The 27,572-nt window shown below is 41.3% G+C and overlaps 11 protein-coding genes across 11 annotated transcripts; 6 read left to right on the top strand and 5 right to left on the bottom strand.

Annotated features, from left to right (window-relative positions):
• Positions 1 to 76: 76 nt before the first annotated feature.
• On the bottom strand, positions 77 to 6,130 carry SS1G_13852 (hypothetical protein; the record flags this gene model as incomplete). The annotated part of the gene is made up of 11 exons (XM_001585233.1): positions 77 to 110; positions 160 to 823; positions 1,362 to 1,383; positions 1,510 to 1,604; positions 1,681 to 2,116; positions 2,440 to 2,903; positions 3,088 to 3,222; positions 3,272 to 4,012; positions 4,151 to 4,700; positions 4,756 to 5,182; positions 5,292 to 6,130. The coding sequence occupies 11 exons, from the start codon at positions 6,128 to 6,130 to the stop codon at positions 77 to 79; spliced, it is 4,407 nt and encodes a 1,468-aa protein (XP_001585283.1).
• A 526-nt stretch (positions 6,131 to 6,656) lies between these two features.
• Positions 6,657 to 7,097, bottom strand: SS1G_13851 (predicted protein; the record flags this gene model as incomplete). Its single annotated transcript, XM_001585232.1, has 2 exons — positions 6,657 to 6,805; positions 7,082 to 7,097. The coding sequence occupies 2 exons, from the start codon at positions 7,095 to 7,097 to the stop codon at positions 6,657 to 6,659; spliced, it is 165 nt and encodes a 54-aa protein (XP_001585282.1).
• Positions 7,098 to 8,100: 1,003 nt separating this feature from the next.
• On the top strand, positions 8,101 to 8,905 carry SS1G_13850 (predicted protein; the record flags this gene model as incomplete). The annotated part of the gene is made up of 4 exons (XM_001585231.1): positions 8,101 to 8,224; positions 8,275 to 8,405; positions 8,464 to 8,554; positions 8,625 to 8,905. 4 exons carry the CDS (start codon positions 8,101 to 8,103, stop codon positions 8,903 to 8,905), a joined length of 627 nt encoding a protein of 208 aa, XP_001585281.1.
• Positions 8,906 to 9,325: 420 nt separating this feature from the next.
• Positions 9,326 to 11,379, top strand: SS1G_13849 (predicted protein; the record flags this gene model as incomplete). The annotated part of the gene is made up of 5 exons (XM_001585230.1): positions 9,326 to 9,399; positions 9,993 to 10,022; positions 10,247 to 10,311; positions 10,407 to 10,766; positions 10,967 to 11,379. 5 exons carry the CDS (start codon positions 9,326 to 9,328, stop codon positions 11,377 to 11,379), a joined length of 942 nt encoding a protein of 313 aa, XP_001585280.1.
• Positions 11,380 to 11,892: 513 nt separating this feature from the next.
• SS1G_13848 (hypothetical protein) lies at positions 11,893 to 13,263 on the top strand (the record flags this gene model as incomplete). Its single annotated transcript, XM_001585229.1, has 2 exons — positions 11,893 to 12,990; positions 13,243 to 13,263. The coding sequence occupies 2 exons, from the start codon at positions 11,893 to 11,895 to the stop codon at positions 13,261 to 13,263; spliced, it is 1,119 nt and encodes a 372-aa protein (XP_001585279.1).
• A 940-nt stretch (positions 13,264 to 14,203) lies between these two features.
• Positions 14,204 to 15,167, bottom strand: SS1G_13847 (hypothetical protein; the record flags this gene model as incomplete). Its single annotated transcript, XM_001585228.1, has 3 exons — positions 14,204 to 14,449; positions 14,498 to 14,691; positions 14,750 to 15,167. The coding sequence occupies 3 exons, from the start codon at positions 15,165 to 15,167 to the stop codon at positions 14,204 to 14,206; spliced, it is 858 nt and encodes a 285-aa protein (XP_001585278.1).
• An 821-nt stretch (positions 15,168 to 15,988) lies between these two features.
• Positions 15,989 to 16,117, bottom strand: SS1G_13846 (predicted protein; the record flags this gene model as incomplete). Its single annotated transcript, XM_001585227.1, has 1 exon — positions 15,989 to 16,117. One exon carries the CDS (start codon positions 16,115 to 16,117, stop codon positions 15,989 to 15,991), a length of 129 nt encoding a protein of 42 aa, XP_001585277.1.
• Positions 16,118 to 16,969: 852 nt separating this feature from the next.
• Positions 16,970 to 19,041, top strand: SS1G_13845 (hypothetical protein; the record flags this gene model as incomplete). The annotated part of the gene is made up of 5 exons (XM_001585226.1): positions 16,970 to 16,973; positions 17,026 to 17,329; positions 17,393 to 17,527; positions 17,581 to 17,753; positions 17,804 to 19,041. The coding sequence occupies 5 exons, from the start codon at positions 16,970 to 16,972 to the stop codon at positions 19,039 to 19,041; spliced, it is 1,854 nt and encodes a 617-aa protein (XP_001585276.1).
• A 1,168-nt stretch (positions 19,042 to 20,209) lies between these two features.
• On the top strand, positions 20,210 to 20,326 carry SS1G_13844 (predicted protein; the record flags this gene model as incomplete). Its single annotated transcript, XM_001585225.1, has 1 exon — positions 20,210 to 20,326. One exon carries the CDS (start codon positions 20,210 to 20,212, stop codon positions 20,324 to 20,326), a length of 117 nt encoding a protein of 38 aa, XP_001585275.1.
• Positions 20,327 to 22,271: 1,945 nt separating this feature from the next.
• On the bottom strand, positions 22,272 to 23,478 carry SS1G_13843 (hypothetical protein; the record flags this gene model as incomplete). Its single annotated transcript, XM_001585224.1, has 3 exons — positions 22,272 to 22,348; positions 22,607 to 22,846; positions 23,448 to 23,478. The coding sequence occupies 3 exons, from the start codon at positions 23,476 to 23,478 to the stop codon at positions 22,272 to 22,274; spliced, it is 348 nt and encodes a 115-aa protein (XP_001585274.1).
• Positions 23,479 to 23,748: 270 nt separating this feature from the next.
• On the top strand, positions 23,749 to 25,373 carry SS1G_13842 (hypothetical protein; the record flags this gene model as incomplete). Its single annotated transcript, XM_001585223.1, has 3 exons — positions 23,749 to 24,012; positions 24,593 to 25,094; positions 25,339 to 25,373. The coding sequence occupies 3 exons, from the start codon at positions 23,749 to 23,751 to the stop codon at positions 25,371 to 25,373; spliced, it is 801 nt and encodes a 266-aa protein (XP_001585273.1).
• Between the last annotated feature and the right edge of the window lie 2,199 nt (positions 25,374 to 27,572).

The raw sequence follows: 27,572 nt of genomic DNA, 5'->3' as shown, positions 1-27,572 counted from the left end.
ATGATCTGAATGTGCTGAAAGTACAGATCCTGGTCCGATCAAGTAGCGTTTATGATTCCCTTTCAAATTTGGAACATCAGTTCCTCCTCTCTTCACCTCCGTCTCGAAACCTAAAAGTACAAAGTTCAGTATAAGCGACACGAGATTCACGCAACATACATATCATCAATATCTATGTCACAATCAACAGGAGCAAATTGATGACCAAACTTTACTTCCACTCTACCTTCATCAAATCCAAGATTTGCAATAATAGCTTCGATCCTTTTAATGACTTCTTCCGGTGTCCCCGCTGCCAATCTTGTTAACACTGTAGCTGATGCCTTTGCCGGAATGACATCCATTGCCACTCCACCTTCTATCAATCCAATACTCGTAGTTGTTTCACCCAACTTATCGCTTCCAGGTAATTTCATTTCATCAATTGCCGTCAGTATCTTTATCAAAATACTAATTGCGTTAATTCTTAACTCAGGATAAGAGCTATGTGCATCTTTCCCATGAGCAATTATCTCATATGCTAGTGCACCTTTATGTCCAATGACCAGTTTATGTTCAGATGGTTCCCCAAATATGACAGCTTCAAATTCAAGACCATCTTGTTGAAATATTTCACTTGCTCTTTCCATACTAGCACCATTGGTTTCTTCACCGACAACAAAAAGTAATCCAATATCGCCTTCGTGAATTGATTTCTCAGCCATCAATTCTTCCACGGCCATAATTTGAGAAGCCATACATCCTTTCGCGTCGGTACTTCCCCGACCACAAATTTCATTCCCCTCTCCGTTGGACGAACGTGAATATGGAATATATGGTCCAACTGTATCCATATGAGTTGTAATTAGAAGTCTAGTACTTCTCTTTGCCCCTTTATATGCGAAAATGTTGAGTCGTGGCTTATCATCGATATCGTCAACATCATGTAGCAATTTGGTAGAAGAAACATATTGAGTTTCCACCGTAAAATTGCGGGATGAGAGATACGAATATAAATATTGACCAATTTCATATTCATTTCCTGTAATGGATTCGATGAAAATAAGATCTTGGTGAAGATTTACCAACTTGGATTTCGGGTCAGTGAACTGAGAATGTGGATTTTTGGCACTGGCACCCGCATTTATGGGTATTTGTGAGGGATGGAATGAAGAGCTTTTTACGATTGGTATGAAGTTTAAGCTTCCCAGAAGAAAAGAAAAGATGAATGGATTGATCTTCATGATTGTTGATTGATGACAGCAGGATTTGGCTGGTGCGTTATCTGAGAGCGTGGTATTTATGATTTGTTGATACTCGAGTATCGTGTTGGCAAATATTCTGTCATCACGTTACTGAATGGGTCAGACCCCTGGTCATACCTGCATAGTCACAGTCACACAACTAAGATATTCAGTGGATTGAAGAATGAATTTATACTAGAATGTTTGAGCTCTAATCAACTCATCAACGAGTGAATGCTAAACTACTACTATCTTCTACACTAATTGTAAATTTAGTGGTATTTACCCCAGCCATCCAGAATGAGTAGATCCTTTTTCCAAAGCCTTTTACATCATCTCCTCCAACAACAACCGGCTGAACACTTAACCTATTTTCCTGTCCTACAACTTTGATAGTAGTATTAAAATCAAGAAATTCAGACTGAATTTCCTCTCAACCCCGAAATTCGATTTATACCAAAAACCTCAATCAAATTATCCATTTCTCGAAGTCGATAAACAAAATTCTCGTCAAGAATATTCTTCTCTCCTGAAGATGCTTTGCAGATATACCCAGAATCATAACCCAACTGAGTAGGATATCGAGGATAAAAAGCTGTCGTCCCAAGTATTTCCTTTAATCCAGTCTTTGGGTCTTTTCTCTCTATCTTCCATTTCCCTTGCAAGCCACGAAAGATAGCTCGAGCTAAGAAAGCGTTCCCATACTTAGAAGCTTGAGTGAGCGTTTGGAGTTTCTTCATCGTGGTTTCTGCCTCGGCGATAGCACTCACAAATGGATCGATACGAGAAATTATGATTGTGTTGCTCACGGAAAGAATACCAAAGTTTGGATTGCTAAAGGATATCCATTGATCCAAGTTCACTTTTCGCGGAAGTGTGGAATCATGATTTGACTAATATTCTTGACTCAGCAAGCCTTCATTGGTACTTATATTGGTCACATTTAGAAATCACTATCTAAAGCCTGTGCCTTATTCATGGCCCAATAAGTCCCTTTTATCCCCATTAGTTGCACGTGTGTGCCTCTCTCTACGATTCTTCCTTTCACGAGTACTAAAAGACAATCAGCGTTTCTAACAGTCGCCAGTCTATGTGCTACTGTAACCGTGGTGGTGTGACTCGTAATTCGACCCAAAGCATCTAGCACCTCCATCTCACTTAAGGAGTCAAGTGCACTGGTCGCTTCGTCTAATAGTAAAATTTTGGGTTGGCGTACAAGCGCTCTTGCAAGTGCTATTCGCTGCCGCTGACCTCCGCTGAAAGCGAAGCCTTTGTCTCCACACTGCGTGTTGTAACCCTCCGGTAGTGAGACGATGAATTCATGTATATTTGCATCTTTTGCCGCAGCCTCTAAGCGTTCATCTACGGAATGCAGATCATGGGTACCGAGAAGAATGTTATCTCGAAGTGTGCCTTGAAACAAAATGGTGTTTTGGGAGACTAGAGCGGTTTGGCGGCGGTAATCCTCGGTATTGAATTTTTCTAGGGAAGAGGAATTGATTAGAATGGAGCCTTTGTTGATCTTGTAGAACTTTTCAAGCAAAGCAATGATGGTAGATTTTCCAGAACCCGAAGGGCCAACAATCGCCAGGTTGCGGCCGGAATCAACAATGAAATCAATCTCTTTTAAAACCAAATGGCGTAGGGAATTTGGATAGCTAAAGTCAACGCTCTTAAATTCTATAGAGTTTGGGGGTTCTTTAGTTTCCCCTCCATGGCAATGCTTCTGTTGAGTTGTGAGGCCATCAGTTGTTGAACCAGCTTTTGACCTTAAATAAAAAATACTGTTGATAGAATGGTTTGCTCGCGATATACCTAGAACTATCGTGAGATAAATCACCCTTCTATGCAACCAGACACTTACTACTTGAACTTGCGAAAAATTCAGCGGCACCCTCACCACCTGACAACATCGCGAGGAAGACAATCCACAGTTCGACTGTTTCGAGCTTACCATCGGCCAATAGGTTGCCTCCATACCAGAATATCAGGGCCATACCTAAGATATGTTAACTAAGCTAGGAGACATATTCGCAGGATACAGTTACCAAGGAAAGGACCACTCTCGGAAAAGGCAAACAGCGGCATTGTCACGACAATGTTCTTGTAGAAGACAGCAAGAGATTCCCGCATTCTCTTATCAAGTTGAAGGCAAACCTCATTCTCCATAGTCAACGCAGCCACTGTCCTTACTGCTCCAATAACTTCTGACGCATATTGTGCACTGTTCAGCAGCGGCTCGGAAAGAGCTTTACTTTTCGCTGAAGCAGAGCGAACTCGGAGATAACCGGCAAGGAGAATGATCGGTACGCTGCCGAACAATCCAACCAGCGCCAGTCGCCAACTGACTGCTAGTGCCAAGATGCTACAAGATGTTAAATTAACCAAGGCAACCAAAAGCGACCCAAGAACCGTGAACAAAATCTGCATGTGGTTTGTATGCAATGAAAGAGATGCCACAAGAGCTCCTTTTGAGTTAGGTTTTTCGTCAAAGAAGGAAGGATCCTGTCGTAGTATGGATTTGAAATATTCAATTTGGTAATGGAACTTCGTGGTGGTTCCCATAATGGATGATATCGTGCCCATCAGAAAGAAGGCGACAAGAATAGCAATTGCAACCACGAACCACATGAGAGACCAAAAGTTTTCGCCATTCCGAATGTTTGCTTCGATTTGGCCAAGTCTAGATACACTGTGTCCGAATAAAATCGCTTGTGCGGGGTATACGGCACCTGCGACAATGCAAGTGGGTATCACAGCTATGACAAGTTTTCGGAGAAGTCGGTGTTCTACGAGAATCAACCACGTAGATCGGAACAAAGAGGACCCTGGCGATGAAACTGTCATAGGAGGAGAAATAATGTTGAAAGGTTTGGCCATTTGCGTCTTTTTATCGAGTTGAGATTCTGGTACATTGCTTTCCTTACTTTCTTGAATTTCTGAACTCTTGAACGGCTCATCAACGGACTGAATTTTTGCTTCAAGCTCTTGGGCCTCGTAGAACTGAGCATATTTGCCCTTCATTGCCAGTAAAGATTGATGTGTACCTCTTTCAAGCACACTTCCATTCTTTAGCAACACGATCTGGTCGGCTCTTTGGATCAAGGATAGCTTGTGGGTTATAATTATAGTCGTCATACCTACTGAAACCTTCTTGATCGCTGCCTCTACGATCCGTTCAGACTCTATGTCTAAACCCGATGTTGCTTCGTCGAAGATCAAGATTTTTGGAGACGAAATTATAGCTCGGGCTATACTGATCCGTTGTTTCTGGCCGCCACTCAAAAGATTTCCTTTATCCCCGACGTTAGTTTCGTACCCATCAGGCAAGCTTTCAATGAAAGTATGCGCTCCGACCTCGATGCAACTTTGGATTACCAAGGCACGCTTTTCCTGTTCAGAACAATTTTCGAAGGGTGTGCTGTATAATCCACAAGCAACATTGTAGAATATACTATCGTTGAAAAGAGTAACTTCCTGATCGACCGATCAGCTAATTTTTACGAATAGTTTCAAAGAATAAGAGATATACCTGCTGTACAAGCCCAATATGACCCCGCAATGATTTCACATTCAGCTCATTTATATTGAATCCATCAACGGTAATAGTACCCATTATAGGCTCATACCATCGCTCCAGTAATCCAACGATAGTGCTTTTCCCAGAGCCACTCGTACCTATCAAAGCTGTCATGTTGCCGGCCTCAAAGCAGATGTTTAGGTGGTCAAGAACATTGACTGAGGGCCTGGCGGGGTATGAAAAAGATATGTCATGCAGTCTGATATCACCCTTCACACAGTCAAGTACTACACCCCTGGGATTAAGAGAGTCAATGGCGGGCGTGCTATTAATCACCTTGTTGATGCTCAAGGACGCTGCCCTAGCTTTGGACAAAATACCATAAATAGGTAAAATTTTTCTCATACCATTCGTGCCTTGGTTGATAGAGAGAATAACACTATATTCGTCATTAGCGAAAGCACTGAACATCAGGCTTTAACTGATCACACATTACAATCGTTCCACTGCTTGAAATTCTCCCCTGACTCAACAGGATACTTCCATACCAAAATGCAAGGGCATATGAGGCAAGCAAAGCGAAATAGCTCATTGAAAATTGCACTGCAAGAATGGGACTTTTCCGCAGTCTCTTGATTCTGGCGGCTTCAAGGATTGCTGTGTACTTATCAATAAGCTGTGACTCTGCCACGCAAGCCATAACGATACGGATACCGTTGAACACTTCTTCAGCCAGGTTCGCAGCGTTTTCCTCTATCTGCTGAATTTGCCGTTCAAATCGTGTGTCCAAGGCAGCGGTGCCAAAGTTACTGATGAACAGAAGGACGATTGTGGAAAAGAGGACTAACGTGAGCTGCCAGCTATGTACGAAGGCTACGACCAGGGAGATAATGACAGTTGCACCTGCTTGCATGACAACCCCGAGCTTCTCAGATAAAGCGTCTTCAATGCTGCTGATACTCGTGGCAAAATTGTTAGCGACTTTGCCTTGGCTTACCAAACCTGTATCTTGGCTGACCGCAGACCTTAAATATGCCGCCCTAAGCCTCCTAGAACGATTCATTGCTGAGACAGATAGTAAGATACCGTAAGTACAAGTGAGAACCCATTGACCGATGAAAAGATACAACAAGTACAGCACTTCGGAATCGACAGTCTCCTTAAGGGTAGAAGCATTTTGAAAATTGTTGAATTTGTTTGCCAGACCTCCAAAGACAAGGGGCATAAGCGGCCTTGCTGTTCCAGCACCTATTGCTGCTGCAACCCCGACGAGCTGTAGGATATCTAGTGGCCATCTTGATGTACTGAAAACAGCTGGCAATGAATGGCCTGTTGCTGAGGCCCTGGACTCGGCTAAGCTAGCAGCTTCTTGGGTAATTGCGGCCATTTAGGTTAATGCAAAATGACGGAGACAGAAGAGAGAAAATGAAGAAATGAGTTTTGCAGAAGTTTGGAGCATAATTGATGTCTCGCTAAAGAGCTCGAGAAGAAATAATGTGCTCTTTACAATCGTTGCTTAGCAACAGCATCAGACTTTTGTACCAATTAAAGCATTTCCTAGTTCTACTCCTTATCTTTTCGGGCTCTTTGCACCAGATGAAAGCAGATTCGATTACAGGCAGAATACCACAATCTAAAAGCATGATTGGTGCGGAAAAGGAATTGTGAAAGTCTTTTTTTGTTTGTTTGGTGGTTGCAAATGCATGTAACGCTATTGTGGCACGACTACATCCCTGGGTAACCCAGACCGAATTACAAAGACCATAACTTTGCCGACCAATAAATAACCACGAATCAATCACCAACTAATGGGTTTATCCTTCCACCTTACACAATCTCACCACTTTCCGCGTATGCATGTATCGAACTGCTCATAGGAGTCGGACAAATAGTCATTATTAGCGAGATCATGCTTAAAACTTTGTCGCTTGCGACTGCGGTTCGGGATTGAGATCTGCTGATTCTGGCTCGGACAAATCGTCGTTATAGTTGATAATCATATTCAAGACTTTGGCACTTCGGATGAAAACTCTGTCCGAAAGATGCGCCGGCGAAGCCTCGTCTGAAGTATATATTAGCATGGACTCGCAAATGGAACACTGGAGGAGAAAGTACTTTTTGCTACGATAGGGGCGCCCACAACGGTCGACAAAACGGTTATGAGACTGAGCACAAGTGCGAGTTGCATGATGACAGGCTGGACTATGCCCGGGGTCTGAATCTAATTTTTGATGCGAGGTACTAGGATTGGAAACTGAATCTAGTTATATTTTCGTGGTATTGTGAAAGCCAGACAAGACAGACAGGAAAATAGTCGGTCTCAAGCTTTTATACCTACAACTTCCCCATACCATGTTGACCGCCTTGTTAATCACTCAAATGTACCAGTGCACGAAGCTCAACTCCAATTGGTGTGATATCATGCGTACCGACATATTGCGATACCTGGACTGTTCTTCCGATTTAAGTTCTGGGCCCTGGAGTTGAACCTCAAAGGGAAGTTAGGTCCTCTATGCACGCTCTGCCCCGCATTTAAGCGATCTAGCTGCTCATGTGTTGTGCTGAAAGAAACTGCAAGGCGGTGATTAATATCTGTGGAAACCTGTCCAAAGGACTGTTCGCCCCTCAATATCTTGAGAGTAAAATGTGCATGGATCATATAAAATATTGGGCATGGGCTGCTGAATCAATATTTCTCTGCATATCTTCTAAAAAGCCTTGAACGGGCAAAAGTCCGTTTTCGTGACCATTGAACCAGATGGTTGGATACCATTATTTGGCCGAGTGGCTAGTTCTTCGTGCCACAGTATCATAGAACCATATTATTGACTCAAACTATGATTTCCCCGCTGATAAGCCAACTTCCTTTGGCTTCTGTTGTCGCTAATCATTACGGTAACTTATTTTCTTTGAGCTTCTGATAAGTTTTGTTCTAGTACGACCCTCAGATACTGGCTATGCGCCTTTAAATCCAAAAGTTTGATGTTCTTAGCATACTCCTTAACTTCACAGCTCCAGGTGCGATACAATGGAACGAGAAAATCTCCTTCGTTCTTCAGATCAGATTCATTGTGGTGACGAAGAAGCCACACCGAGTTTTGAAGTGTTACTGCAGTATAGAGCGCCTAAGTTTCATGAAAGCAATTGTGCAGGGCGAAAGTCAGCCTTCAAGAAGACTTTGCCTTGGATACTGCACATTGCGTTGCTGTCTGCATCACTAGGGATTCTAGCAAAAGCTTTCATCATTCAAAGATCTTTACCTGCGAACTGTATGGAGGACAGATTTCAATGGAGTAAGTTTGGCTTTTAACGTGCTATTATTCATATACACCCCGCTAATTGACCAAAGCTATCACCATGGGGTCCATACCAGATGTCCATCATTATGAGCGTTTAATTGGTACCGTCAATCGATCCTCGTCCCCTTTCAAAGGTCCTCCATCCCCAGCTGTTGATGCCGCCTGGGCCGAATTAACAGATTGTAAGGCGTCTGTCGGATGTTCCTTCCTCAGGACTAACATGTGGTAATAGATGGCGCAATCAGCATTTCAGAGGCGACATTTGAAAAGTTAAATGCTTCCAAAAATGCCGTGAGGGTTCCAGCAGAATATGGCGGTGGCAGAATGGCTTTCGTAGAAGCAATTCATCAATTGCATTGTTTAGTAAATCAGCGTTACCTTTTGACACCTGGCAGTACCTAGCTAACAGGTTCCCCCGCAGGAATCACTTTGGCAACATACATACCCAGATTATTACATTGAAGCTGCAAGGAAAATCAGAACCAATAACCAAGAATGGCATGAACATATGGGTATGTTATCTTTCCTTTAACGCTTTTTTATTATCTCTTTCTTTGCCTAATAATGATATGATTCCTTTAGATCATTGCGTCGATATGCTCCGCCATAAATTGATGTGCGATGCCGATGTACATCTGATCACTTACAACTGGCTGAAAGGGCACGACGCTCCGCATCCTAACTTTAATACAGCACGACAATGTCGAGATTTTGAATCTGTCAAACGATACGTCTCGAGGAAAGCCCTTGATGGTTCCAAGCTGCCTAAATTATACTTTGAAAAACCTAAGGACGGTTCTGTAATGGAGTATGAGGAACCGCCATTTGATCCTCTTGCCGATGGATGGCCATCACAGCCATAAATATTCATGGCTGTTTGATCTGAAATTTGCCGTAGAACCGATCAATGCACTTGCATTGGATCATGGAGTAGTACAACACTGCCCATGCCCAGTACATAGCACCTCGCAGCATTGTGAACTCGTACGTACCGGCTGCTTCTGCGTATAATCTTTCGGTTTTGCCCCACTATCCGTTCGCATTTATTACAAGGGGTGCTCGGAAGCTGCCGATATTAAGCGTGGAGACAAAAGACAAACCACAAACTCTAGACCACAAACCACACACTTTCCACTGCATCAGCAATAAATGTAAAGATAACATTACCTTAATGAGTACATTACCAGTTTGACTAAGAAAGACGGAAGCCTCAGTAGTATCTACGAATACCAATATCGACCCCAAATTAAAGAATGAGCATCGGATGATAGAAAGTGCAAAACATGGGTCCTTGCTCGCCGATGCCAATCTTGTCAGCCCCGGCTGTCAATGATAACAGAGTCGTAGTTGGTGCGGAGTTGGTCTCTTTAATGCAAAGGAATCGAAAGACAACTTGCAATTGCCCCGGCAACTTCCTCTTGGGCCACGTGTACCTACCTATCCAACCAGCGAGTGTCTTCTCTAGTATTTGGAATATCAAGGTGTCAAGACTCAGCAGTCATTCAATAATAACGGAGGATTCCTTTCAAAATAGATTCTTGGGCCAACGGCTACAACCTTCCGGATTTGGAATCTTCGGCAGTTCTCCGTCTAGCACGCATTATTCGTGGATGTTGAGCGCGGCACAGTACATCAGCTTATTCAAGAATTGAATTCTGTCAGACTATTACAAATAAACATGATCGAGACAGGTATATACCTACTTATTTCAGCCCGGACAAAAAGTCTTTCTAGGTTTAGATTTGCAAGAAGCTTTATCTAGGAGGCGTGAGGTATTTTTCTACTGGTTATAGCCAAACCGGAATTATTCTAGTCCATATGACTCCTTTACCTTTACATTACGTCCTCTAAAATACATTTTCTTCTCAACGCATGCCAAAATTAGACTGCGTGTTACATCCGCGATATCATTACTGGAGGGGACTCTGATCAAACTGTAGGATTGTGTAGTATGCCCTTATACAAGAAATTTGCGGCGAGGTAACATCTGGGTGGCACGAGTCCGGTTTCATGCTTTTTGGACCTGAGTTGAGAAAATGAAGACGACCTTTCTTTTCCCACAAGTACCACATTCTGCTCACTTCGTACACTGGCTTCTCTAAACCTCCTTATTAATCTCCTCGCGTATAGTCTTTGTGTTGTGTTTTGTCCATAGCTAGTCAACGTCCGTTATCAAGGAATATGGTACTAATAATTCCAATTAGGAATCTCAACGTAAAGGGGCCGCATTCTGAATCAATTAGCCAATTATTCAACGCTGACTATCATGGTAGGCATTAGCATGGACATTATTCTGCATTTCGACTGTTATCACTTTTGGTCGCTTCTACATCAGATGGGAAAAAACAAAACGTTTACATTTAGACGACGCTTTCAACGGATTTGCTCTTGCAGCTTTAGTCGGTTTCATTGTAACATATCAGATTTATCTTCCTATTCAATACAACTACCAACTGTATGCTCTGGGTATTGGCGGCTACCTTCCAAGCGATGGCCAGCTGCTTTACGTACAAAATGTGAGCATCGTCAACGTCGCTTTCTTTTGGGTAACAATCTACCTGGTCAAAGCCTCCTTCTTATCTCTATACTGGGCTTTGTTCTCGGTATCCAATAGTTTTCGAAAATGGTGGTTCGTTGTTGCGGCGTATACTCTAATCTCATTTCTGGCAACATTTTTGGCTATTTTTTGGTCATGCAAAACTCCTACTCAACTTGAAAATCTTGGTAAGAATTTTCTCCTTTTAACTCAAAATCCCAGCTGACGAAGCTTTGAAGATGCATGCAACTCCATATCTGAAGGACTTATCGTTGCTCTCGAAACTATGTGGTGTGTCCTCAACACAACCGGGGATATCATAAGTAAGGCGAATATTCACTGCGTCATTCTTTCACTAGTCGAACGTATCTAACATGATCTCCATCAGCGATGACACTACCATTAGGTATGCTACGGGCGATGAAGATGTCAAGATCTCGAAAACTGGGACTAGCTGCTATCGCTGCTCTAGTAGTTATTGACATCGTTTTCGACATCCTCCGAACTATATACACGGTTGGAAGTTATGAGAGTACTTTCCCAAATGCCAATGCTGTTTGGGCTCTTTGCGAGCCAACTATTGCCGTCATGGTCTGCGCTCTGCCCACCTATCGAACATTGCTTTTTCGGAAAACCCCTGAACCATCAACCTCATACCAAGGAATGCGGGGGACAAGGAGCACCCGGAAAAATAACATACGAAATACATCAACACCCCATGAGATGGACGACATAAGTGCATATAGTCTTGCTTCTACTCAATCTGTGTTGGGAAATCATGCGGAGGCACATGTTGTGTGATTGAATTTGTGGTTCATCAAAAAGGACGAAGGCTCGTAGTTTATGGATAATGCATGTTTGCCTTTCAAGGTGATGAACAAGATGGTTGTATAGCTACCAATGAACAAAAATATATTACAAGGAAAGAATGTCAAAACCAATCACGTTGAAGCCTTGTCTTGCTGCTCTGCCATTGGTATGTTTATGGCAATATCCGTAAGGTCCGGGTAGAATTCACTGATGTCTGTGACAAAAATGACTGAAAACAATCATTCTCAATTCCGGCGTCGTACTGGAACCACTGCAAAGCAATGATAAGCAATCAATTCTCTCTTCTAATTCGATTTCCTGCAGGGGAGACCGCTGATGGCTCGTAAAGTGGATCTTTGTCACACAGCCAATCATAGTAATATGATAAGTCACTCTTGCATCTTGCCATAGTCCAACAGTAGTGTCATCCTACTCTATAAGTACCGAACATCGATGCCAATAAACTAAATCATAGTAAAAGCAGATAGAACATCACGAACAACCATGGTTTCAGTGGCAATAATCGGAGCAGGCCCAGCGGGACTTGTTGCTGCCAAAACCCTCTTACACTCGTCTTCAGAAGGGCCTGCCCCAACGGTCACAGTATTTGAGCAGGGCACAAATGTCGGCGGTCTCTGGGCTGTGGAATCAAACTGCAACGGGATCATAAATCCTGGAATGAATACTAATCTTTCCAAATTCACGGTCTGTTTCTCGGACCTAGCTTGGGACAGCCTCGAGTTGCAGCCGCCTGCCAATATTTATCCTCAAGCATGGCAAGTCAATCGATACTTGAATACTTACGCGGCGAAATACATTCCAGCCGGTGTTATCTTTCTTCAAACCTATGTTAAGGTTGTTGAATACTTACAGACCCCATTTGACCAAGAGAAAAGATGGAAAATCACAACCATCACACGCGCTGGTGATAATTGGACAGAAAGAGAGGATATTTTTGATTATCTGATCATTGCATCAGGATTCTTCTCCAAAGCCAGGCAAAAACCGTTTTCATGCCACAGTACAACCACAGAAAATGATGATTGCCTACCTACCATTTTGCACAGTTCCCAGTATCGTCAGCTTTCAGACTTATCACTCACAAATCAACCTCCAACGATGGGTAAAATTCTAGTCATCGGTGGCTCCCATTCGGGCGGTGAAGTAGCTTCTTTGATAGCGATGCAGATGTCCGACGCTCGGCATTCACCTGTTGGCTCTGGGGCGCAACCACTGGACATCATTCATGCCATGCCGCACCCACTTGTTTCCATACCTTCGTTTGTTCGGACCGGGAATGAGAATTGTCCAACCTTTATGCAACTGGATTCGCGTTTATATGACCTATCTTCGCGACCAGACGATCCAATCTCTTTCAATTTTGGATTTACAAATGCAGAAAAGAGGAAGAAGCTGAAAGATACGCTTGCGATGCTTATGTCCGGGACAGCACATGCACAAGACGATAACTTGGTGGTCCAAGCTGATAGAGATAAATTTGGAGCACCGTATGCTGTTGTCGGTGACAAATATGTGGAATTTGTCAGATCAGGTGCTATTAAGCAGGTACTTGGCCGCATTACTCAGGTAGAACAGCCATTAGTAAGTCAACCCCGCTTTCTACTATTTGATACTATCTTACATGTACAAGGAGGAGGGAAATTTGATGCACGCCACAATAGTATCACAATCCGAGCACGTCAAAATAGGCGAAATTGCAGCAGTCGTGTACGCAACGGGGTTCTCTTCGTCACCCGCTCTCGATTTCCTGCCAGAGCAAATCAAAGATAGTCTTGGCTATGACGCTTCTTATCCTCGGCTTCCTTTACTACTAACCCAAGATTGCTTGACTAGCTCGCAAGACTCCCCAAGTAATTTGGCTCTAATGGGATTTTTCGATGGTTCGTACTGGGGAGTTTTGGAAAGTCAAGCTCGCACGATCGCAAGGAAATGGGCTCAAACATCGAAAACACAGCTTTTCACTCCCGCTCAGAATGAAACAAAGAGCACGAAGTCCTCAAAGCTTCGCGCGTTCATGGAAGAGCTCAGGGTTGTGATGAAAAAGGATCCACTATCGGTTCCTCAAAATTTCTTCGGCGATTACCCTGGATTAATGGAGGAAATCTGTCGTGAGTTGGGACTCAAAAAGATCAACTTAGCATGGGGCGAAAGAGAGGGGATGGTGACCCCTGCCAGATATGTGGATGATGGATGCGACATCAGCGAAGCAGAGAAAACAATGTTGAAACTTCAGCAGACGATTAAAGATTCATTCAAGGGTAGTGCCGCCTTTGCGAGAGCTACTTTTCGTGGGCTCCAAGGAGACTGGAGGATTAACACGAACGCCCGGTCAGATAAATCATTTGAAATGAGCTCATTTCATCCCCGCTACCCGACAGATCCCAATTCCGATTTTGAATACATTTATATACCGCATTACAAAGCCCAGAACTATCTAGTCTCTAGACTAGTCTATCGACTTCGAGAGAGCAAGAACCAAATTGAAGTTTGGAATGTTGGTCAAAAGTGCGAACTGACAGCAGACAAAATACATCATGTCCTTGACTTTAATGATGGACTCGTCGTAGACAAGAGCGGCTTGAATGTGATTTCAATTGCAGCAAGGGAAGGCCTTGATGCAGATTTGGGAGTCAAGATCATGTACTCATTTTGGTTTGCTGGTGTAGCAATCACAAAGTTCGAGATCGAGAGTTTTAACGAAGACAATGTCAAGATTGATAGTTTTGAGTTTGTACGATAGGCGGCAGAACTTGATAGTGTAAGGGCGATATGGTTACTTCGTATCTTTTTAAAATCAAAACTTATGCCTGTTCTCCAACACAAATTCATCAAAAGTCTTTGGTTTGTGGCCTCCAATCTTCTCTACCACATCATTCCCCCTCACTTCTCCACCATTAGCAGTCATAACTTCTAATCCGGTCAAATAATTTGCAAGGTCTTCAGGCGTTCCCGTACTGATATACCACTGTATCATCTCCTCAGGCGTGACCTTGACGTGGGTGATTGTTCGTCCGAGACCTTTGCTCAACTTTGCAGCAATCTAATATTGATAAGCCAGCTGATCTAGACTGAAGAAGAATAAAAATACCTCATCATAAGTAAGTAATTCAGGTCCAAGGACTCTGTACTCATTATCCAGGGGAGTCTTGCTGGTAAGTGCACTCATTGCTACTCTGGCAATGTCACTGGCTGATACAAACGGGGCTTTACCATCTCCCATAGCGGAAAAGAATTTACTTTCTTCCTTGATGGTTTGAACGTATGGCCATATGACGAAGTTATCTTTCAGATTGATTAACAAAACTTGTCTAAGAATTCTGTGGGATGGAGAAGTACATACCCATGAACCAAGTAGCCTTCAGAGCCGAGTGTTCTACACCCAGATTATCCAAGTGCTGCCAAACCTTCCCAGTGAATTCACCTCCCTTTTCCAAATCACTACCACTTAAGAAAACAAATCTATTCACGCCATTTTTGACTGCCACATCGATGAAAGCATTCATTGCCGGCACTGGATCTGAAATTGCCGGAGCAACGAGATAAACTCCTGTGATGACTTCATCATGCGGAAATTTATAAGAGAAAACAGACTGATAAGTTAATGGATCTGTGTAGTCGAATTTAACAGCTTGCATTCCCGGAGGAGCAGTCAATTCAGCTTTTCGAGAAGCGAGAAGGAAAGGAATGGATGCGGATTGGAGATGATGGGCTAGTTGAAGAGAAGTCTTCCCTGTACCGCCTGTGATGAGAATTACCATTTTTGGAGATGTGAATGAAATGTGGTAAATTGAGGAAAATGGAGACGAAATGCACAGATTTAAAGTAGAATGGAAAGGTTTATATCTGGAGGTCAAGTACAGTAGATTATGACGTGAAGAAATGTCTCCTTTAAAAGGTAATAAAAGTAGCCGGATTCGGACTCCGGAAAATCAATAATATCCAGTCATGATCAAATCTTTTAAGAAATTTTACAAATTTCAAAGAAGCTTTGCAGCTGCTGGAATGAAGGAGGTACATAGTTGCCCGAGATCCAAACTACCGCAGAGAAAAAAGTACTCGAGTATGTGCTCCGTATGTACTCCGTATGTACTCCGTAGGCATATTTGCGGGGTGAAGCGAATTCCGTACGGAGTAAAAGTAAGTGTTTGTCGGACTTTACCTGTGACCGAACCTCTGGCTACTCTAGGGTGTGCAATACAGACCCTAAACGCAATGTCACTAATTTCTACTCGTAGATTTCATTTCAACCTTTTCAATCTCATCATCTTCACTTCCTTACACATCTTCTCTTCCTTACAAACAACTTTGCTCTTTCACAGATCTTGCTATGGCTTCATAGAAATCAAAGGTTTGCCTAACTTGTTGTTTCTGACTTCAAAACCCATGTCCGTCTCGCCAATTCATGGAATCCATGGACGAAATCTAACATTGTTGGACTTCAACTTGGAGTTATAACCAAATCCCAGAGTTTAATGGTCCAAGTGATAAGAAAATTACCCAGAGAGAAGACGACGATACCAGCAAAATACTCATTGGTCATGTAAATCGCTGACATGACTCCCAAGCCAAGTTTGAACATTTAATTATCGCTTCCCATATCGCGGATGTTGCTCCACCACTGAGATTTTGGAGAGAACGTGAAAGGATTGCACCGTTTTTCACTTGGCTCAACAACAGTCCCAAGAACTAGTTCCAACGATATCGACATTACGAGCTGCTTTCATCCCTGCGTTTCCAGGATAGCACACTGGATTTTGATTCGTCTTATCATCCTTGGCGAGTGCTTGGATAGCCTTACATTACAGCCATTAATGTGCTCCACCAATTACAAGTGTGAAATTTTGTACCACGAATAATTCTTATTTGATCATTTTGTGTTACGACAAGACATCGGCGCAAAAGCCCAAGACCGCGAAATTTTCGAGAATCGTCTCTCATCTCTTAACCACCTTCCTCATCAAGAGAGGCTGATACTCTCCATGATCATGAGGCACGGTAGGTATCTCGAACGATAATGCTGATTTTCCAGATTCAGGTACAGGTCCGAGAAGGCTTCTTGGGAATCTGGGCCATGAACTAAGGTTATCATATCTTGCACGATAGCGACCATGGCGGGTAGACACTAGATGGCGAGCTCTTCAACTTAGAACTGGGGTAGGTAAGGCTATCGTCTGGACCTGATGAGCTAGAAGTGTAACCTTGGTGACATGTGAATACGACGTCAAATACCAAGGTTGAAGCTCTCATGCCAAGTTTTCTATTGGTGGTATGATACTGAAAATGAATTTCGACGCTATGTCGTGCTACCCCTCATATATCTTCTAATTTCCCCTTATTATCATCCCATAGTTGATTAATGTGATTACATCTATCAATCAATCCCATCTCGCCACGGTGAGCAGTACTGCGACCCATATTTTCAGCTTCTTGAGTTCTAGACATACTTGTTGATGATACTTTACCTTGATCGTACCGCATTTGGCCATCTCGAACCACATTGCGACCTTTAATTCGGATCCTACCGCGAAACTTGTCATTAAAGTCATTAAAGTCATTAAACATGAGTGTGTATTCTGTATTCCAGCAAAGAACCTAAACTAACACCAAAACCATCAGCTTCTATTGCTACTACGACCGATGCACTCACGACTGCTCCCGTGAATCAAACTGGTCTGTTGGCAAGTGCGCCTGATAATCTTGATGCCAAGATTTCGAGCGAAATTCATGCTTTGGATCACGAATCCTCCCTCGACCATGATGGGCTACTGAGACCTACTGAGGAAGAGAGAACTACTCTTCGCAGAGTCTCTGGTTCAATTCCTTGGACTGCTTACATGATCTGTCTCGTCGAATTTGCAGAGCGCGCAAGCTATTATGGTTGCCAATTTGTGTTTTCGAACTTTGTTCAATTTCCACTTCCGTATGTGTTTATACGTTCGGGGTATACCTCTCGAAATACGTGTTTAAGCTGACAAAATAATAGGAAGGGAGGAAATGGCGCTGGTGCAACACCCGCAGGTACACAGCAAACACCAGGTGCTTTGGGTAAAGGTCTAACTGTTTCATCCGCGCTTAATCTCTTGTTCAAATTCTTAGCATACACAATTCCTGTCTTTGGGTTCGTTCAATTATTTCCCGCTTTCCACAGTCTCTTGCTAAATAAATTTACAGAGGATGGCTCGCAGATACAAAACTAGGACGTTTCAAAACTATCTGTATTGGAGTGATTGTCTTTGGAGTTGCGCATCTTGTTTTAGTCATTGGAGCCCTTCCTAGTGTATTACAAGCTGGTCATGGCATGGCACCTTTCGTCATTGGAATTATAACCTTGGCTTTCGGAGCTGGTATGTCTTGCTGCATTCATTTCATTTTACAATGCTAATCAATGCTACAGGTTTGTTCAAGAGTAATGTTTCTCCAATGCTTCTCGACCAAGATACACAAAAAGGACTCATCATTAAAACTCTACCCGATGGCGAAAAAGTTATTCTTGACCCAGAAGTTACTGCCCAGAAACTTGCTCTCGCTTTCTATGGTATGGTGAATGTCGGAGCATTCTTTGGTATTGCCACAACATATTCTGAAAAGAAAGTTGGATTTTGGTTGGCCTTTGGATTACCAATGATTCTTTACCTCTTACTGCCAGTATTGCTATGGGTAATGAATAAGAGATTAGTCAAGTATCCGCCACAAGGGAGTGATATTGGAAAATTCTTCAGAGTTATTGGTACCGCAATTAGAAGAAATAGCTTTAAAGGGTTTGGTCGTAAAGGTTATCTCGACGCTGCAAAACCTTCTGTACTCGCTGCACAAGTTATTACTGGTGATCATAAGGGCAAACAAATGGACTGGACCGACGCTTTTGTCGAGGATGTCAAGAGGTCTCTGGAAGCCTGCACCATTTTCTTGTTTTTTCCAATCTACAACTTGAACGATGGTGGTATAGGAAATATCACAACATCCCAAGGATCAGCGATGGTAACTAATGATGCACCTAACGATCTTCTCAACAACTTTAATGCTCTTACGGTTATCTTTATCATACCTCTCCTTTCCTATGGCCTTTACCCTCTTTTACGTCGTTACAAAATCCATTTTGGTCCTATCAAGAGAATAACATTGGGTTTTCTTATTGCCGCGGTGTCATCTGCTATTGGTGCAATCACTCAATGGAGAATTTATGAGACATCTCCTTGTGGATATTATGCCACTGGCTGCGAGATAGGAACAGGCGTTGCTCCAATTAGTATCTGGTGGCAACTTCCTCAGTGGTCACTAGGAGGAATATCGGAATGTTTCGCCAACGTCACTGCTCTTGAACTCGCATATTCCAGAGCTCCTGCGAATATGAAAGGTCTCATTACTTCTATGTATTTGTTCTCGGTGGCTCTCTCTGCTGCAATTGCACAAGCTTGTACCCCGAGTTTAGCGGACCCATATTTGATTTGGCCTTATGTTGCACCAGCGGTGGCGGGAACTTTATTGGCAATTTGGTTTTACTTCTTGTACAGAGATCTGGATAAAGAGGAATATGTTCGGGGAGGTGCTGCCGAGACTATGGGTGAGGAACAAAGAGTGGAGCCAATTAGTGGTGATGGTAACCAAAAAGTCAGACTGGATGAAAAGGTTTAGATGTGGTTTATTTGCCGTCGGAAAGTTGATGGGATTATTAGTGGTGGTTTTTTGATGCTGTTAAAGAGCATGCTTATGGTAACGGTGCTCGGAGAAACCTTTACTTTATTTTCGTATTTTTGGGGTAATGGATCAGTCAAAAGGGGAGTACGGGAGAGGATGAGAACTATTACAGGAACTAAATATGAGAGGTCAGAGAATATTGCATAGTCTACTAGTTTGGACTCTTGAGCAATGCGCAAAGCATAATTTCTGGAAATCTAGTGACGAAGCAATAAGAAATGATGTTAAAATTTTGAAAATCTCCACATCCTACCAAAGACCATTGATTTTTATTCATATGATGTATTTGTTTTGGTAGGTGAATTGTGCCGCTTCGCTGATTATAACTACCCGTCTTTTGAAAGAATGTCGCATCACATCGATTGATAGTGATTTAGTTAGTCACGGAATTGGTAAAGAAGGGGGCTTACCTAATACTTATGCCTTAAATCAGAAGAGATGGGTTTGGAACTGCAAGTTTGTCAGCGGAGTGAAGCTGCTGAGACCTAGGGTCGGATTCTTGAAGTGTGTTATTGCAGGAACGGTGTTGAGCTTAGGTTAAACTATTGAAGTATTGAAGTTATGATTCCTGTCTAGTTGATGCAAGTGTGTAATATAGATGACCAATCTATTGTTCTCGGTCAATTGATGGAAGTATTCTGTAGAATTGGCAAGATTGGATTACGATATTTTATTAAAGAACAGCAAGGTTTGTACATCTTCCTATATTTTAATAAATGAAGCTGGTGAAACTATGGAAATTTGGCACAAATGATTGTATGAGCTGTGATTATGAGAAATACAATGAGAATATGAGATTACATAGAAATTCATTATGACCGAGCAAGTATGCTACGGACGTTTCAAAAAGAGTGTAGAACCTTCAAATACACAAAATCGTTGTAAATAACAGTCCATTATATTTCCTCCATCCACAAACATCCACTGGCTAGCAGCAATTCAGCTCGTAATCATCCCATTTGCATACTCGAACCCGAAAAATCAAAATTCCATTTGCAGATAACCCTCACCTCTCATTTTCCTGCCTGAATGAAATCCCAATCGATATCCCCTTTCAATAATTTAAGGTTAGTGCTCCGGATCCGGATCCCCATTCGCCTTAATCATGGCATGCATTATTATGGCAAATGGTTCTTCCTCCAGCATCTCCTCGGCAGTAGGTACAGATACGGTTATCGCAACAGGGGATGTTATTCATTGGGGAGCAGAATTCTGTGAGTAAATAAAATTTTGTTAGTTAGTTTATTCTTGGGTATAGGTATAGGTATGTATGTACTACTAGTTGATTTTCAAAAGCATATGCATGATTGTGGGAGAGGATGACGTACCAAATTCTCCAGCGCATGTTGCGTGTACGGGGTCTCCTTTCATGAGACCAATTGTTACTAAGATGTTTGTGTTTGGGGTTGTGGGGGCTTCGCCGTCGTCTGATTTGGGGGTGTTAGTTGGGTGGACTGAATGTTTGATGGGGGAGGGATTCTGGTGATGGGATGAGATGGGATGAGATGGGATGAGATGAGATGAGATACCTTTCATGATTTGAGTTTGAGAGGTATAGTGGTTGGGCGCGGCGATTGCAGAGGCGAAGTAGAGTGTTGTTACTAGGAGAAACTTCATGGTGGAAGGTGTGTATGTGTGATGAGCAAGCTCAATTCTTACAAGATCTTAGTTTTCGTAGAGATGATTTTGTGAGTTTATGAATTTGTGAATATTTTGTAATGTATCTGGACCACTTTGAAGATTGGGAAGAAATTGTAGATTTAAGGAGTGTTTTATAGATACCAGGTAACACCAGATCTCCATGTTCTGTTGGGTAATCCCGTATCGTATGCTCGTTCTCTCCGGTTTACGACCAAGGAGCAAATCAATCTCTAGAATGAGACGGGATGAACAACAGGAATTCAATAATCGGCGCATGTTGTTCGACGCCTTAGGAGATAGATCATCACACATCGTGACGATGAAAGGAGTTTACCTCCTATACACATGGGCAGGTAAAATTTCCTTGCTTGAAGATGGCTGAGACTCTCTCTAGTCAAGGAGATTTCTTATGATGTCAAGATAGATCTCAGCGATGATAATCCATGCGGGCGTTTCTTCGTTGGGACGGAAAGAATTTTATGGGAATATTTATTGCGTAAGAGTAAATTGGTAGTTGTGGATGGCGAGATACCAAGACTTATGATCTTGCATGGGAAGGATATTGTGATGTTTCTGTGTGAACGAAGTGAATGACTTCAATTCAATTACTACTGTAATAAAGAACTAAGCGAACGCGAAAGAGACTAGCTCTTTTAGTAAGTCTATATAAGACTTACTACTTTCAATATGTAGCTAGCTCTTTAGACAGAATACAATTAGACATACAGGACCTACGTAATCTGTATCCTTCTTGTACCAACAGTTTCCGTAGCTTTTGATGCGGCTTGGAATACCTGGTTTCGATAGGTTGGTGTAGATGGAAGGGGTATATCTCACAGTGGGAAAGTTTAATGCGGGGCAACATAGCCCTGCTGCCGAGCATACTCGTTTCCAATTTTGCTAAACTTTATTTCAAGTACAATTTGAGGGTTAAAAGATATTCTGACGTCGACATTCCATAGCTAAGAAATGGATGATGGGAGAGATTATTATTATAATATACAGTAGGGAGCGGGTATTTCGGAGGGGAAATCTCGAGACAGTACTACTCGTTTTATGCAGATCATTCATTTCATCTCAATTCTGATATAAAGTTTGATATCAAGTGCAATCCTAGTAGTTCCAAACGAGGTTAATTGGTATGTATATCCATGTCCAGACATGCTTCTTTGATTGCAGAAGCAGCATTTAACATAGACGTAGATCCAATGCACTGAACTACTGAACTACACCACACTCAAAATGCATTGATAAAAAGAACCGGAATTCCCCACTAATCACCAATTATTCGAGGCGCACCTGCATCTCTGTCGCAGTTCAAGATCGGCAGATTGCCGCGTCCGGAAGGAAAGCGGGGTGCGTCCTGGCCTCGCGAGACTGAAACTTGCATATGCAGCTGGCTCGATATGCAAATAGATAATAAAAAATGAGGAATTTTGAGTCATGTATTATTTCGAACATGATCTGTGGATTGTGTAGGTATGCATCGGCTCAGCCGTCTTTACTCCGGATTTTATATGTTCATATTATTTTGGAAAGCTAATTCGTAATGAGAGGTAAGAGATGAGAGAATAGAAACGTCTTGGGATGTAAGGATCCGTTCCTATCGACTTTCTGAAATATTAGAAATATCGAACCTAATAAAAATATTGAGATTAATATATGTTTAAGTATAACATGGTTTATCAGTGGGTCGGCCATATCAGTGGGTCGGCCACTTTTACCTCGAATTATTGATTTAAAGCTATATTATTCAACGAAAACTAAATCAATTGATTGAAACTATTAAGAATCTAATAATCTAGGATCAATTATACTATTTGACAAGTTCTTGAATTGTGACCAGTCTTTCCACATTTACTATAGCATCGATTAGAAGATGCTTCCCCATTAGAATTCCCCCCATTTCGACGCTTGTCGCATTGAATCTGAATATCAACCTTTTGTTGAGATAATATATCTTCAGCTTCTTGTCCAATAAGTACTCCTTCATTGCGTAATTGAATCTTTTTAGCATATCGACATTTGCTTAATACTACATTTGCCTTTCGAAGTATATGATTCTCTGCATTTAAAAGAGTATTCTCATAGGCTAATCTTTCTATACCTTTAGCTAGAGTTAATACAATCTCGAATATAGATATAGGGGAGCTTGATTGATGACAAACCATTCGAGATTTTACTAAAATCGATTTTGAAAGAGCTTCAATTGGATTGTGAGATGTTTGAGAAATCCAAGAGTCTAGATCGACGAATGGAGGGGTAGGTGTACGAATCCGAATATCTAATTTTGAGAGTATAGCTTGAGGATCAAATGGTATTAGACCTGCTTCTCGGAAACCAGCTTTTATATTCTGAGCTATAATTGATTATTGATATACAACTTTAAAAGCTATAAAGAATTCAATCTTAATGATATAATTGATATAAACTTTAATAAATTCATTAATTTGACAATTATATAACGTGGTTTATCAGCAGTCCGCCCATATCACTAGTCCGCCCACTTTTTGGCCATTTCCAACTCTTCCACTTCAATACGCGTTTTATCAATAATTACTTATGGAAACTCATTCTAAAGAAGTACGAATTATCTTAGCTATTGAAGCTATTAAACTTAATCTACAATTCTCGATTCGGAAAGTGGCAAACCTTTATAATATACCTCGATCTACTTTGAGGGATAGAATTAAAGGTTGTACTAATATAGCTGATTATCGACCAAAAGGTCATAATTTGACCAAATTAGAAGAGGAGGTACTTACCCAGTATATAATCGATATAGATGAGAGAGGGTTTGCACCTAAATTAAGTGGTATAGAAGATATGGCGAATTATATCCTCGAATCGCAGAGTGCGAAGAAGATTGGAAAGCTCTAGGCTCATCGCTTTGTTAAACGATGCCCAGAATTAAAGACATGTTTTAATCGCGTTTATAATTTTCAAAGAGCTCTCTGCGAAGATCCCAAGCTTATTGAAGAGTAGTTTGGATTGGTATCGAATATGCAGGTGAAATATGGTATTGTCGATTCCGATTTCTATAACTTCGATGAAACCGGCTTTATGATGGATGAAATATACCTTGGAATGGTCGTAACTAGTATTGAACGATGTAATAGAAGCAAGGCAATACAACCAAGCAATCGAGAATGGGCTACAGCGATTATATGTGGTAATGGAGAGGGTTGGACTATATCTCCATTCTTGGTGGTACAAGGGCAATATCACTGTGTGAACGAAGTGAATGACTTCAATTTAATTACTACTGTAATAAAGAACTAAGCGAACGCGAAAGAGACTAGCTCTTTTAGTAAGTCTATATAAGACTTACTACTTTCAATATGTAGCTAGCTCTTTAGACAGAATACAATTAGACATACAGGACCTACGTAATCCGTGGGTGCTACGTCTTCCGTATCCTTCTCGTACCAACAATCACCTTTCTAATTGGTATACCGAAAGCGGTTTTCCTGCAGATTGGGCTCTTAAACCTACTTCCAATGGATAAACGAATAATGAGACAGGTCTAGAATGGTTAAAGCATTTTGATAAACATACTATTCGTCAAAGGAAGGGCAAATATCGAATGCTAGTATTGAATGGGTACGAAAGCTACGAATCAATATCTTTTCAATCATATTGCAAGTCAAATGATATTATATGCCTCAGATTACCACTACATTCAAGTCATTTAACTCAACCACTCGATGTTGGGTGTTTTGGCGTATTTAAACGTTTATATGATTGTCAAATTGAAGGATTTATCAAAGCTCATATCAATTATATCACCAAAATTGAATTCTTTATAGCCTTCAAAGCTGCATATTTACAATCATTTACTATTCAGAATATGAAAGCTGGTTTTCAAGGAGCAGGTCTAATACCATTCGATCCTCAATCTATACTCTCAAAACTAGATATTAGGATTCGTACTTCTACCCCTCCATCTACCTCTTTGGAACTTACCAATTCCTGGATCTCTCAAACCCTTCACAATCCAACTGAGGCTCTTTTACAATCAACTCTAGTAAAAGCTCGAATGGCTCGTCATCAATCAAGCTCTCCTACACCTATATTTGAGATTGTGCAAACTTTAGCTAAAGGTACAGAGAGATTGGCATATGAAGTTACACTTTTGAGTGCTGAGAATCGTATACTTCGAAGAGCAAATGAGGCATTAAGTAAATGTCGATATGCCAAAAAAATTCAACTACGTAATGAAGGAGTACTTACTGGACAAGAAGCTGAAGATATATTATCACAACAAGAGGTTGATAATCAGATTCAACGCGACGAGCGTCAAAATGGGGGAAATTCTAATAGGGAATCATCTACTAGTCGATGCCGTAGTAGGTGCGGAAAGACTGGTCATAATTCAAGAACTTGTCAAAATGATATAATAGATCCTAGATTATTAGATTCTTAATAGTTTGAATCAATTGAATAAGTTATGATTGATTAATTAGAATTTGAAGTGGTTAAATGGTCAAAAAGTGGGCGGACTAGTGATATGGGCGGACTGCTGATAAACCACGTTAATTGTTTGTTTATTTATTTATAAGCCGCTGATGTCGATTTAAAAAAGACATGAAGTTATTGATGATATGCACGGACCCTCAGCATCATGATCTGCATCGCTTCTACATTCCCCCCTTTATTGCCGACATTTGTTTTTGTTATATAGACTTAATTTTATCGTTAGTGAAGATATAATTGAGAAAGATTGTGATTCGGAGTTTCTTTCCAATCATACTACATTATTTTGAAATTTATGTTTTAATTTTTTTATTTGTTATTTTATAAAAATTAACATTTATAAACTGATGTGACGGAAATCCCTGCTTTCCTCCCACCCTTATTATATAAGAAACCTCAGGTACATTAACCATGTCCACACATGATACGATTACTCGAGATTAGTATGCGATTTAGGTGACCCGAGGATCAGATCCGGACAAGTACTAGGTATCAATGGTTATCGGTAAAGTAAGATCATTGGAGGAATAAATATGACTTCTTTTTGCCTAGCCATTGCGGCTAGGCCATTCATTTGTGTGTATATAGAGTAGCTATCCCCATCTACAGGTGCTCTTCACCTGTAGATTCTAAGTTAAATACAATTGCTGGTCTATAAACACCCTTTTGGTCACAACTGAGTTGTTTACTTTTAGATCTTCTTTGTTTTAATTTATTCTTTTATATCCAAAATCATGATTTTTATACATTAATAACTTTCTTATTTATAGGGTAATAAATTATCAAATGAAGTAGTTTATTTTATTATAAGTTGAATATTTATTTATAAAAGATAAAATATAAATATCAATAAAAGATTAATTAAAAATAGTTTTCTCAAAACAAATTCTTTCATTTTATTTATTATGATTTAAAGATCCCGTTCTTGGGAAGATGAGTTATCTTTGGAACATGAACAATTCATGGGATTCCTTGATATTTTGACGAAAAACTTCCTTATTATCCACGTCCAGTAACAAGTGGTTCAAGTCTGAGCTGGCACATCAAGCATAAATAGGCTTCCATTGAATATTGTTCCTGGTAATTTCAAGCTGCGGCTACTCCCCATTTCTCCTACAATTCATAAAATCTTTTTAACCAAGCCTTCAAACTCACTTGATTTGCCCCTCAGATACTTAGCTCTTTTGATGCAGTCCCAATCGGCAAAAGTTACCACTCTTCACTCTTCAATGACTGGCTGATGGTCGATTTAGAAACAAAAGACAGCAATGCGTAGCAAATCACCAAAAAAAGGGCTAGCTAAAGTGCCTTAACCATCTAAGTAGCTGCTCAACACCGGCTTCTTGACTACTCAAAATTTTATTCGCGCATCCACAAATAATTACAAATACAAGGACAACATCTATTGCTGTGACTCCTAATTCAATTGCGGCTTTCTTATAAGGAGAATGTATTTTTAGCGCGACAGGAGGATCGCCATCTTCCCCATAAGTCTATCTCCATCACTTTGTTCTTAATATATGGATTAATTCTAACTTACCATGATAGCATCACAACAAAACCGCGAAGTTGAGAACTAGATCAAATGGAGGCATGAGAATTCTAAGAACCAAAAAAAAGCCATAGAGTTCTCTGGAGATTCAATGTTATAGTAAAAATTGGAACCCGCGAGCATGAAGGATCAAAGGCTTGTGAGGCATGCATAATTTGACAGGCGTTCGATAAATCTGCAGGTCTTACCGTACATTGAGTCCGTATATTATGCTGATGAGATCAAGCTGCCCAGCCTGGTTACAGATTTCCAGGATCTTTGTTGGGAATCATGAGAATTGGTGGTTCCCTGTTTGGATTTTTTGGAGCTATCGGAAGATAGCCAACAGGATGGTCAAGCAATAGAGCATAGATACGGACCACCGGCATTAGATTGCTGGGTTGTATCACAAGAGATTCAAGGTAAAGTTGTTTCTAGCTGGCGTGCATCAGTAGAAATTCAAGATCACCCAGAATCTACCAGCCTAAAGATGAGAGCACTCTCAAAACTCTTCAACTGGTTCAAACCAAACGCAGAATTGTGCACGTTGATGGGGAGCATTTAGATCAAGATATTTCGATTCGATCAATGGAGAAGAATGTTTCTGTTAGCAAGGGAACCGAACAGCTTAACAAGCTGGAAACACAGATTGAGAACATCTCAAGGTCTTTTGGCAACACAGAGATGTAGGATCACAGAGCACGTACGGCCAAAAATAGGGTAGAAGCAAGAAAGATGCCAAGGCCGAGTCATGGGGGCATGGAGACTGGGACAAAAGCCTATATAGTCTAGATATAGATCAGACATGCAAAACAGTTTT

The sequence above is a fragment of the Sclerotinia sclerotiorum genome, genomic scaffold (genome assembly GCF_000146945.2).
Source record: "Sclerotinia sclerotiorum 1980 UF-70 scaffold_27 genomic scaffold, whole genome shotgun sequence".
NCBI lineage: Eukaryota > Fungi > Ascomycota > Leotiomycetes > Helotiales > Sclerotiniaceae > Sclerotinia > Sclerotinia sclerotiorum.
Note: the sequence above shows the minus strand (reverse complement) of the source record. Positions and strands in the feature narration are given on the sequence as shown.